Genomic DNA, 13,225 nt, shown 5'->3' on the forward strand with positions numbered 1-13,225 from the left:
TCTCCTCTCTTCACTTCTCCTCTTATCCTTCACTCTCCTCTCATCTCCTCTCCTCTCCTCTCCTCTCCTCCCCCTGTATTTGTAGACAGAGTCGCTTAGCAACAGGTTTGTAGGGTGAGTGAGGCCCAAATTGTCAGCATGGCCTGGGCCGGCTGTTCAGCCCAGTGTGTTATCCTCATGATGTGCTGCTAGGGGGCTGTGCTGCTAGGGGGTGTGGTGTGTGTGTGTGTGTGTGTGTGTGTGTGTGTGTGTGTGTGTGTGTGTGTGTGTGTGGTGTGTGTGTGTGTGTGTGTGTGTGTGTGTGTGTGTGTGTGTGGTGTGTGTGTGTGTGTGTGTGTGTGTGTGTGTGTGTGGTGTGTGTGTGTGTGTGTGTGTGTGTGTGTGTGTGTGTGTGTGTGTGTGTGTGTGTGTGTGTGTGTGTGTGTGTGTGTGTGTGTGTGTGTGTGTGTGTGTGTGTGTACATATGGGTGCACATGTGTGTGTGCTTCAGGCAAATGTTGTGTTCATGCAAGTCAGTATGGATTTCTGAGGAGTGGGAGACCTGCCTGTTTCTATTACCATCAAAGTGTGTGTGTGTGTGTGTGTGTGTGAGGCCTGCATGTATACCACTATCAGCTCTTCCTCTGATATTCTGCAAACCAAAAGCATTTTCATCATCACACTGGTCCTCCGCTTTGAGTCCCATCCAGGGAGTCTCTGATCCCAGGTCAAATATCCACAACTGCATCCCCGTCTCTACGGGGGTATTTTACGAGCTGACAGCAAAGAAAATGTCAGTACTTTATTTCTTGGGCCTGCGGATGTGCTGACTTAGTGCTATTGTCAGTTTACCTGATAGCTCCCAAGTGATAAACAGCCCTGGGCCTGGAGAGCTGGAGCATTACACACCAACACATTAAGAGTTTACTCAAGAGTGCTTGTCTGTAAAATGAGAAAGCTGGCATGTGTAGTGAAGATACAACTGAATAATGCCTCATCATTTGATTATTTAAAAGTGTAAAGTCAAGCATTTAATAATTAGAGTTCATCAATAAATATGAATTATAGCCAAATATGGCCTATTCGCTAATATCAAGCCATAATAGTTTGTATATGTATTAAATGAAGTAGGATACAAAAAAAGTTATCATATCCCAATTGCAAAATGAGTGAAATCATCATCATCACTTTTGAAATAGTTCCACTGTAGATTAGATATGATTCCATGGTGGATCAAAGGGTAAGAAAATGGTCAGTTTTACATCAGGTAATGTTGATTTAAGCAATCATACACGAGAGGCTGTTCTTTAACGTTTTCCAACGAGAGACAATATAACAATGTAACGGCTGTGTGTCGCTATGGAAACCACTACTTCTCCGCTGCTTTCTTGTTCCAGTTTGCAGTTAGCTTTTGAATTGTGGTACTTTTCCAGTTGGTCTACCTGCTCTTCACGTAGCTCTGCATGTTGTCGTTTAGGTGCTTTTTTTTCTAGGCACTCCTCAATCCAGTCCTCCACAGTAAGACCCCCCCGGAGGTTGAAGTTAATCTTAAATGTTTCCATATTATGTTTGCAAGCAGTTAGCTTTTCAGGCCAAGGGTATACCGTTTTTCTCAGACGCGGAGGGATACTGACTTGTTGTGAAAAGGCACGTTCTATTTGACCGTTCTTTGATCGTGGAATCAAACACGCCTATTGACCAATCAGAGAGCTTGCTCACACCTATGTGTTATAGAATTGATGATATCTGTTGGGTTAACACGACTTCTTATTGCCACAGTTAACAGGATGCCGGCTTTCGTCACATTGAAGCGAAGATGTCCTGTTTACACTCTTTATACCAAACCTAAGATTGTTTTCTTGTAGCTCCAACTTCATATTTAATGTCATAAAAGATGCATCAATCGCTAGCGAATTTCCTAACATTTAAAATGTGTACGTTTTCTTAAAATGAAAGGAAATCACACTTTGAATTATTAAGATCATGATCAAGAGAACTGAAACATGTGGATTGTGAGAGAACAAAGGAGAACACATGAAGACAGAGAGTTTAAAACTCATACAAAAAAGTGTCCAGACACACATGCATTCTCTTCATACAGATGCTTTGATCATTGCACACATCTGTCAGCTTGAATGGCTGTTTTACCGTGTCCTAATCTGACACTGATGAAGTCAAACATCTCCCTCCATCTCAGTGAAACCGTCAGCACACAGCAGCCTGGCGGGACTTAGCTCGCATGTCCTTGTCAGATTTCCAACCTGAGTTTGTGTTTTCTGCACCAAAGAGTCTGGACGTCAGACATCTTCTACTCCTACCAGACTGGATTGAATCACATCAAGCTGATCAGAGGCTGCGTTGGAGAGGGATCCGCTCCTCTGATTCAGTATTGTTCTTTTCAGGCCTTATCTCTGTTCTATTATACACCAGACACAAAGATATCTGTCATGGTTTTATGTCATATTTATCACATCTGTTGTAGGGTATTGTTCTATGAGACAGCTACTTGAAATCAAACTAAGAATGCTGCTTGTATTTAACTTACAGTAATGATTAAAAAAACAGCCTTGTGTGTCTATTTTAAAGCACATTGTTATACAGAACAACTTCAAGTCTTATCATCGATCTATGTCGATGTTTTACTGCGTTGTGACTTGTCATCAATTTGCCTTTTAGTCGATATTGTGATTGTGGCTATTGATTGTTGTCCCACGGCGTAGCATCATCGCTATAAAGAAAGCAATTCATGTCGGTTGTGTTCCAAATGGCCTCAAGCTTGATTATGCTGAGGTCAGAGCAATTTCACTATTGATCAGTGCAGCTGCTCTCTTGAGGCTCATTAACTGTGTGTGTGTGTGTGTGTGTGTGTGTGTGTGTGTGTGTGTGTGTGTGTGTGTGTGTGTGTGTGTGTGTGTGTGTGTGTGTGTGTGTGTGTGTGTGTGTGTGTGTGTGTGTGTGTGTGTGTGTGTGTGTGTGTGTGTGTGTGTGTGTGTGTGTGTGTGTGTGTGTGTGTGGTGTGTGTGTGTGTGTGTGTGTGTGTGTGTGTGTGTGTGTGTGTGTGTGTGTGTGTGTGTGTGTTGTGTGTGTGTGTGTGTGTGTGTGTGTGTGTGTGTGTGTGTGTGTGTGTGTGTGTGTGTGTGTGTGTGTGTGTGTGTGTGTGTGTGTGTGTGTGTGTGTGATGGGTGGGTATCGTTTGAAATGTATCGATTCCGGTTCTGCTTATCGATTCCGCGTTTCGATTCCAAAATTGTAAAAGAAAGAGGTCAAACGTTTAGATAACAACAATATCTTTATTCTTTTAAGCTTTAACTGACATTTTTTACAAATAAAAAATATACATGCAATACAAATGTATTGCACAATAGCTGTGCTTTATTTGAACTGAGCTGCCTGTGGCAAGCTATTAACAGGCTTTACACTGTGCCTTGTCTTTTTATTTTTTAGTGTAGTGGAGCCTCACTTCAGAGCGTTTACCGCGACCCATCTTTGGTGTTATGAAGTGACTGAGCTCGTGAACTGTCTACGGGAGGGCGGGGGAAGCCTCGCTGCGGGGCAACTGTGGACCTCTGTCGCCTGTCAGCGCAACTTACATGATGCCGTTAAGGGCGGTGCCGACCGTCAGCGTACCGAGCCGGCCGTCAACGGCCCTCTGACGACCGGCCGTTCTGTGATTCTCCAGAACACACAGATGGCCGGTCCGCCCTTACCCTGTATTCCACCGGGGCGCCGCGGCGCAGACGGACCCGCGGCGCAGACGGACCTGTTGCAATACAGGGTCTACCGTGTTTAGGAACCGTTAAGCAGAACCAAAATTGTGTATTTTGTATGGGTACCCGTTACCCGGCATTTTCTTATCGGTTCTCATCTGGAACAGAGTTTCGGTTCCCAACCCTAGTGTGTGTACATATGCTGGTATGGAATCACACAGGGAGGTTTTAAAGGATGAACAGTCTTAAAGCAGATGCTGTGTAAACATTGTTTGTCGTGCTGTAAACATTCCTCCTGTTCAAACTGACCATTAGAATACGATACGTTGAGATAAGATACAATACCTTATGATATCAAACGATAAGATACGATACGTTACGATAAGATATGATGCTGTCAGATCAAGTCTTGCATTAGAGCAGATCCATTTGCAATAAAACAAATAAATAAATACTTGTACAAGAAACAAAGGAACAGACATTCATCAAAACATTACAATATTTTCAGGACCCTTTAACGTACATTCAATTAAAACATATTTCCTTTTATGATTTACTTTTACACAAAAGAGTTCTTCAATTTATCATGGGTCCAATTCATATTTTCTGTTCAGGACATGGTTAGGTTCGGAGACAGGCAAGCCTCAAAATATTTGCATCGCCAGCTGATTGATATATATTCAGTCTTTGAACAGATTTTCATTTAGTGGAGTTGTCTTGTTACTAAAGCGTTAAACACTTGTCATGTAGTATTGCAATACTGTCGAACACTCAAATCATAGGTGTAAAGAGCCCAGAAAGTCTTAAGGCGGCGGGGTTAGAAACATTTTTTAATGTGTTTCCAGTGATGGGGGAGGCTTCCATTTTACATTTTCACATGCTTTTATTGTGTTAATCACTAAAACGATATTTAATGTAATCTAATATTTATGTCTACCAATCAGGTCGCTGGAGAGGAAGCTGCAGAGACCCATACTGGCGAAGTCCCGTACTCTTCCCAGCATCCCTCAGTCTCCTACAGTCTCCAGGGTCCATCACGCTGATCTGATTGGTGGAAGTCCTCCTCGCAGGAAGAACCCGCCCCCTGACGCCAACCACCCGAAGGCCTGCACGTTACCACCTGCAGGTAGAGAGAAAACTGAAAACAATCAACTACAGTATTTTCTTTTTGTGTTAAGAAAACATCACCAGGAGATTTTGCCATCCGTTCATCTCCTTGTTTTGTTTATTCATTCCTTTCTTCACATTATGTCTTTGACAAATCGCTAATCCGATTCCAATAAAGCCTGAGGGAATTCAATCAAACAATCCCCCCGGAATGCACTTCACACGATGATGGTGTTGTTTCTCAAAACCTTCCCTTTCATTCTAAAAAAACGTCTTTCTGCCAGGCAAAATTGGACCGTTTAGCTTTAGCAGCCGGTTCTCGTTCATTCACCAACAACCACTTTAGGTCTTCATAGCAAGAGTCCCAGAAGAGGCCAGATGATGATACATGACCTCTTAATCGTTCATTTGTGTGCCACTTGAGCTATATATCAGATAAGTGTGTCACGCTGGGTATACAAGCTAAAAGAGGCCACTACAGCTTGAACTAAACACTCAGACATGTCAAACATTTCCTTTGATATTTGAAGAGAGCACAATATATAATGGTACCTCTGCAAGAGCCTATTTTTTCTTTCTCTTTTGCTTGTATATCAAACACAGTCCCTTCACTGGAGAGGGGGAACTGACACCGAGAATCTGTAAGCGCTCACCTGTTTGAAATGTCAGCGGACCGGTTGATTTTTCCATGGATCAAAAAAGCATTTATGGTGATGTTATGTAAAACGAAACAACACAGTACAACACAAACTCTGCATGTATGTTTCTCATAACAACTAAATAAAGAACCAATGTTTGTCAACCATTCACCTGAACATTTCCTAACCATACGCTGCTAGAGCCTGTGACCTACATACAGTATGTGTTAATACATTCATCATTTTCTCACTGGATAATTAAACTTCAGTTGATTCTGATTCCAGCAGCCCTCACACGTTTCCTAAGTGGGTCATTTGTAAAGCAATCTTCTCTGCAACCCTTTTACAACATCCGAGACACGGGCAGAATCCACAATTATCAGCGAGCCTTCACGTCAGACATCCTGGTTCCCATGCTCCGACAGACACAGCGGTAAACAGCCGCCTGCTGATTCACGTCACACAACGGCTGACTTTGAGTGAAGCTCCCCTCCGACACCAGATGGAAGAGGATTGCCACATTTCAATTGTCGGGGATACGGGAAAGTGCTGCGTTATGATCCTCCTTATGTTTAATACAGGAGGAGCTGAATCCGCACTGTTCCCTCTGTGCAGCAAAGGATCTGTGTAACTTTACAAAGACAGAAAAGAAACCAAAACAAATCTGAAGAACTTAAAATAGGAAGCCTTCCGCTTGAAATAAACAAAAAACCCTCTGGATTCACAAAGACACACAGCGACACAAGACGTAGAAACTTAGAAATAATCTCAGATAAGCACAAAGTTTTCAAAACAACAACAGAAGCCTCTTTTCGTGCTAACCCCCGAGCCAACATGTTGTGGTGCTGTAAGGAGGCAAGGATGCAAATGAAGTCGAAAAGGCTTTTTGCAATGTCACTGCAGATGGGTATGTTGAGAGGAAGAGCAGGAATGGTTCAGACAGTCAAACGAGAATCCTGGAGCACAGGGAACAAACAAGCATGAACCTGGGTAACGAACCACAAACAAGGACAACACTTCTCAAAAGAGACTATCGCCTGGCCTACCACTGTGACTGGAAGTACCAATTTGGAGAAGAAGGGCCGTTGTTGATGTTCCGGAGAGGAGATGACGTACATGCAGACAGGTGTTTTGGAAGGGCAGCGTCCAGATAAACAGCAAGATGGGAACAGGACACACACACACACACACACACACACACACACGCACACACACACACACACACAGAGACATAGAGGGGACATGGAAGAAACAGGAAGGGAGGGACAGGGGGCAGACCAGGCAGCATAACACTTTTTTGGGCCAGATTGGACAATGTTGAAAGAGGGAGATAGAGGGGAATACATTTCACTTCATTTGTATTTGTTCCGTTCATGGTATGCACAACTTAATGTATAATAATTGTTTACAAAACATGTCTCTATAAACACATCATTGACCGAAAAGGAGCAGGGAGAAGAAAATAATCTTATATTACCTAACCCTTTCTAAAAAAAAGTAAATAGATGGTCTGTCCTTCATATTTTCTTATTCACAGCCAAACATAACAGTATCGTAGGAAAATAAGAGAAACACACTTGACGGTTAACGGAAAGAAACAAAACAGAAAACAACAACACCAAAACATCACATGAACAAGGAAGAGTGCAAGTCCTCATCATGTGTAAAGGGAGTGAAAGCTGGACTCAGATTTCTCTGAATTTGGAACCAAAGGATACATTGATTATAGTTTGGTGGTCAAAGGTCAAGGCCACAGCAACATCACAAAACACATTTGTAGCCATAACTAAATGCTTATTATGGTAACGTGGACAATTTCACACACATGCAATGATGTCATTTTGGAAAGGCATGGATTAATGAACTGGTTGCTTACCACTAAGGGACATCTGCGGGCGACTTTGCCTTTTGTTTAGGTTCAGTTGATAATAAGCCCTTAATAAGTGCTTGTTCAAGTGAGTTAATAAAAGTTAAAGACAAATAAAACCCTCCTTTTCCCTCCTTCTCATCCTCGTGCCAACTCTCTTTACCTTCCACGATTATGTGAATGTCCTCCATAACCTCGGCCCTCTCTGCTTTAAACCAATAGATATCTGCTATTACTCCTCTTAACGATCGCGGACTTAATGACATTCACTCCGATTGGTTTATTTAGTGCTTCTATTTTATGTCCTTACTTCATGTCTGACTGTCTGAGCGTGCGTCCCTCCGCCTGTTTCCCCTCGCCCTACTGCGGCTCCGCTGCAAATATCAAATCGAGGGAGACGGTCTCACGTGGCCCCTTGTTGCCTAGCAACCACTGTCATCGACCATGATATCGCCTCTCCCCGTCTACCCCTCTCTCTTTCTCTTAATCTCCCCAGTAGTGCTGAGAAACTTTTCTTAAATTCAAGTTGTTTAATATCCCAGCTGCACTTCATGGATTGAAGCAACATCCCTTATTAGTGGCAAGTGTGCCTCCGAGCTACTTTGGGAACTCTTCCCTGGGCATTTAGTTTCAGTATAATTTGGCTCCGATGCATTTTTGGCTGCGGCTCAGGAAGTGGAACTGATACGTTAATACTTAACACTCTGAAGATCATTCATAAGCACTCGCAAAGACAGTCACTGCAGAAAGACCTGCTGCTGAAAGCTTTTAATAACAGCTTTTATTATAAGGCGATTTGCTTAATGTAAATGTGCCTTTCCAAAGAGATCAGACAAAACATTGGATAGTCATTTCAAGGCTTGGTGGGTAAGGCTCCAACATATTTAGCTGTCTCCACACCTTGTCTGAATTTAACTAAGACATTTTATTTTATTTTTTTCGGTCGATGTTAACTAATCTATGATCCAACTGTAAAAAGAAAAAAGTCATATTTTTATGCTTTTAATTATGTGTTTTCATCAGCAGTGTTGAAAAGGATGTGGCGTCAAATTAAGATCAGTGGTATGTAAATGTAAAATTAGTCAAAAAATAAATTCTGTCAATTAATTATGTTAACTTGAAATTGTAAGGAACTAAATTAACACAAAGTTAATAATATTTAACAAGTACAACTCAAGTTACCTAGGCAGCATTAGTCATATACAGTTTAACGAGTTATCCTACTATTTTTGCATAAAATAACCATTCTCAGGTCCTTGCTGCAGCTAACCAGTAACAGTTTCTCTAAAGTCAGTTATTTTGTGTTACAGTGTAATGCGATTGAGATGGAAGCTTGTATACATTTTTACAGATCCATGTTTTTCTTAGCTTATTTTTTCATTTTACACATTTTAATTCCACTGGGCGTTATTTCAATTCCTTTTAGAAGTATAAGTGAGCGTACTTCAATAGACCTGTTCTAAAAGACCTTTAACTTGGCTCTTCTTTCACTGGAAATTGCTTGTCAGATTTCCCTCACCTTGATGGACAGAGCCAGTGTTGCCTACCCAGCATGCCTCAGGTAGGTAACTGAAGGACCAGTAAGTGTTTTATGATTGCTGTTAGTCAGGTGTTGGCCGCTGACTGGGGCGTCTGACAAATATCAAACGCAGAGCAATGGAAGTCCGCTGTGATTATTGCAGCGCAGCTCCGTTCTGATAGCACACATTCATCTCCGCGTGGCTGCGAGAGCTCAGACATAATGTGAGAGGTGGAGGAAAACGCCACTCTCCCTGCAAATGTGTCCCTCCCTCATTTTTACATCACTTCTCCGGAGCGTATGGAATGATAATGAAGTTGTTAAGGAGGCCGGCTAAGAATAATATTTAGGTGTAAAAAAGGGACCGTAAAGGGAAGCTTGAAGACGTTCCAGAAATGTTTTATGGAAGCAATCGGCGGAGGACATTCCACAATTAGTGGAATAAGTTTGCAATAATTACCTTGTAGAAATAAATATTCATTATCAGTCCAATCTGTCTCCCTCTCATTATCTCCGGCATTCCTTTCTTCTTCGCTTGTTTCCTTCTTGATTGTTCTCTAATCTTGTCATTTGTTTTCTTTCCCCTCCCGGCTACTTTTCTTCAGCGGAGCTTTGGCGTTTGGAGGACGACATGGAGGGCGAAGATGAGCCCGAGCATGGGGGGTGCACCCAGGTTCGCCCTCGCTCCCAGTCGCCCTTTTCCCACTTCCGGGCGCGAGCTGCTTACCTCCGCAAGAGCGTCTCAGCGGACGACCACCTGGACATGGGCGACGACTTCAGCCCCGACCCCCCAGTGGAGGTCAAGCCGAGCCGTAGCAATAAGGGCAAGCTGAAGAGGAACTTCGTAAGTCCCTTTTTTTCCTTCGTTTTGTGGCTGAAAGACATTTTTAATCCCAAAAAAAAAAAAATCATCTTCAATTTCCCACATCCCATACAAGGGTTCGTTCTACACAATGCCCTCTGCTCTTTTGGTTGGATTGAAAGTGATTCTTTAGAGCAGGGGTCACCAACCTTTTTTAGGATGAGAGCTACTTTCAATTTGGGGGTGGACCTCACATATTCTCGGGGGGTCCGAAGATTTTTTTTTTAAATGTTGAAGTGAAATGCATCAATCTGGTGCACTTTGAGCACAAAATGAATTTATGGATACAGCTCTCAACACTCATGAAAGGGAGCTGTATAATCCAAACATCTTTAGAATATGATCACAACCAATAACAAATCATTTAAACTTGTTTATTCTTATCTTATGTTACCTAGTTACAGTAGCATTCTTTCTTTTAATTTATGCATATTTGACTAATCACTCCCCTTTTAAACTGTTATTTTTTTACTGTCCTATAGTACACATTGGAATGATTTCTTACTTTATTGCTGTGTGCTCCTCCGTGGCGATGACGGCTCGCGTTAAACAATAATAATAAACATATTTGTAAAGTGGGGGGACACAAACGGGATTTCGAAAAGTGGGGGGGGACATGTCCCCCCTGTCCCCAGTGGAAATTACGCCATGCGTGTGTGTGTGCTTCAAGTGCAATAAATATATATGCAAGTTGCAACGCACACACAGTAAAGCTCTGCCCCTCATGTGCTGTACAGGCTGCACGACTAGGCTGTTCAATGGGGCTGATGCGTTGTGTAGATTCTGCCAGAAGGAACATCACGGTCACACTCCTTAAAGTGTGCGGTGAGGTGTCGCTCCACATTGCTTTTTTTCCCGACTGCAACGCTGGTCCGCAAATCAAGCAAGAACGTGATTGGTCGATATTCATTGTGTGGGTGGGGGGAGGAGGGGTGTTAGATAGATATAGAGTTGTAGTAAGTAGATAGAGTTCGCTGTGATTGAGGTTTCATTTATGCATAGGGTAGATTCTTTTAATTACATTTCCTTTTTGTTTTGTGTATTTTTTACATTTTGGATATGCTTTGCGAGCTATTTTTAGAACATTCCCCGCGGGCGACTCACGTTGCCCCTGTGGCCGACTAAGTGCCACAGGGGCCACGCGGGCACTTAGTCGTTGGCTACCCCTGCTTTAGAGGTTGCTACAGCTTTTATGGTCATTTTAGTCGAAAGTGACACCATTTTTCTTACTTTCTACAATCATTTGCCATCAAGCAGTCATTCACAGCAGCTTTCAAATGAATACAGCATGTCTCGCTCTCTCATATCTGTCCGGTTTCCCTTTATATTCTCTCCTACCCCCCGTTATCTTTAGGATGTTTTAATATCCCTGAATCAAATGGTATAATTAATTACACATGACTTTTATCACCCAATTATAAAGTTTCAACAATTATAACAACGTGATCACTTTGGCAAACTTTCTCCAAAGCTACTTTCTGGTTTCCTGTTTTCTAAACAGTTTTGACCCGACCTAGTTCTCCTGATTTCATCTGATTGCACGAGAATCAATTGCCCCACTTATGATTGTTACTTATATTAAAAAAATGGAAGAATTGTTGTTATAACTCCAGTGGATCTTTGGGGGGGGGGGGGGGGGCAGCAGTGATGCCAGACTTGGGTAGCAGGCTGGCTGAAGATGCATTAAAGATTAAAGAGCTCTATATTGTCCCCTGGTCACTGGAGCAGGTAACTGGAGACCTCATTACCAGCCTCAACTTTGTAATTGATTCTCCGGTGTCTCCGCTGCAACAGGACACCGGCACGGTGAGGGGATAGTCTGGGGGGAAAAGTTTGTATCTATAGCAAAGTGCTGGATGGGGATGCTGTCTGAAATGTAGCTGAAAAATATTGCACTGTGTTTGAGATGTTATGTTGGGAAACAAGCAGTTGAAAGACTTTGGATTTCATCTGGAATTGGTGTTGGAGATTGAAAGGAGTTACCATTCATCATCAGCACTTTGTGGGTCAGACCTGAGGATCCTAGGAACACTTGTGTCGGTGCGATGGGGACAGCACTGGACCTGATGACCTGCCGCGTGTGTTTTGGGGTGAGAAGACATCTTGTCCTGTATTCCTGTTGTAGAAAAAGCATTGTTTCTGTGGTGCAATACAACCAGCAGTTACCTCTCTTACACAATATGACACATTTGGTAAATGCTTTGCAGTGTACCTTTTCTGCAGCCCAGCAGGGACAGCCATTTCACAAGCCAGCCAGGAAAACTGACAGAAATAAAAACATATCAACGGGTCATCAAAAAGATGTGTTCAGGTTTCTTTCCCCTTAACGGCGTATTCTTTCAATTCAAGTGTCATCTTTGAGGCACTATTTAGACGTTTTTTCCACCGTAGGAAAGATTGAATTTATGCTGCCTGTCGTCTCTTTTGTTCTTTCCTTTTTGCAAAAGCAGCTTTGTTGTTTGTGAATGCAAGGAAAATACTTTCAGTTTGACCTATTGTTGATCTTTTTATTCACCTTTTACGAGCAATACAGGGACAACATCAACGGTTATGGCTCGATGAATTTAACTCTGGAGGTCGACACAGCAGAGCAACAGTGCGTCAATATCAGGACGATGAAGCAGCAGAAATCCTAATGAGATACACTGAAGGGTGTGTGTGAGCAAGATAAAGAGAGGATCAACCCACATGTTTGTAAGACTGCCAAACTATGCATTATGCTGATAGTTAATGATCTAATCTCAACGTTTCATCTCATCCCCAGCTTTTAGTGTAAACACTGTTTTGAAGGCCACTCCTCTCTCGCTATTAATAGCATTAAAGCATTTGTGATCTATGGAACTGCTTTATCCGGCAAACACAACACCAGCTAATCCTACATACTCAAACAAGGGTGTGTGTGTGTGTGTGTGTGTGTGGATGTATGTAACTATATTGAGCCAGTATTGTCTCCTGTTGTGACACTGTACGATGCTTCCTGCAGAACAGCTGGAGTTTGTCGCCTAATAACGTCATGCAGTTTTATTCGAGTCTCACCTCATTTCTCAGTGTTAGTTTGACATCTGGGCACTGATCTGAGGTCACCTTCATACTCAGATGGTGATAAATAACACCTGAAGGAGGTACCTTTGAAAAATAGACTTCTTCCAGGGACAGAGCGTGGAGTCCCGAATCTCACTGAGCTTTTTCCGTCTCAAATGTACGATAAAAAACATTGTGAGTGTATTGCACTCATCAACAATGTTTTAATCTCTTGACATAATGCAGCTTAATCAGTTTGGATTCATTTAATACGAGTGTCCACAACTGTGAAATCTGTTTACCTCCATAAATATGTTGTGTGTGTTATTTATGCGTCACTGTGTTACGCAGCTGGGGCTGAGTAAGCACATAATCAAAGTGCGAAGCGTGAAAAGCTGTAACTACACAACACTTTGCTCAGGCTGATTCGCAGCCCTTCAGTCTGACACACACTCTGTTTGCGAGATGACTCAGAAAGTTTTTATTATAGGAAACAAGGGGAGTCAATGTTCCTCCAATTTCCTC

At 42.4% G+C, this 13,225-nt stretch overlaps 1 protein-coding gene across 1 annotated transcript in view; it reads left to right on the forward strand.

The window, feature by feature from the left end:
* LOC117545113 overlaps window positions 1-13,225 on the forward strand; it is a 111,517-nt gene that overhangs the window by 28,245 nt on the left and 70,047 nt on the right. Inside the window, exons 3-4 of the mRNA XM_034214796.1 lie at window positions 4,631-4,812; window positions 9,423-9,661. Of these exons, the coding sequence (XP_034070687.1) occupies window positions 4,631-4,812; window positions 9,423-9,661 (421 nt within the window). The remainder of the gene's footprint in view (window positions 1-4,630; window positions 4,813-9,422; window positions 9,662-13,225) is intronic.

Source organism: Gymnodraco acuticeps, unplaced genomic scaffold (genome assembly GCF_902827175.1).
Source record: "Gymnodraco acuticeps unplaced genomic scaffold, fGymAcu1.1, whole genome shotgun sequence".
Taxonomy (NCBI): domain Eukaryota; kingdom Metazoa; phylum Chordata; class Actinopteri; order Perciformes; family Bathydraconidae; genus Gymnodraco; species Gymnodraco acuticeps.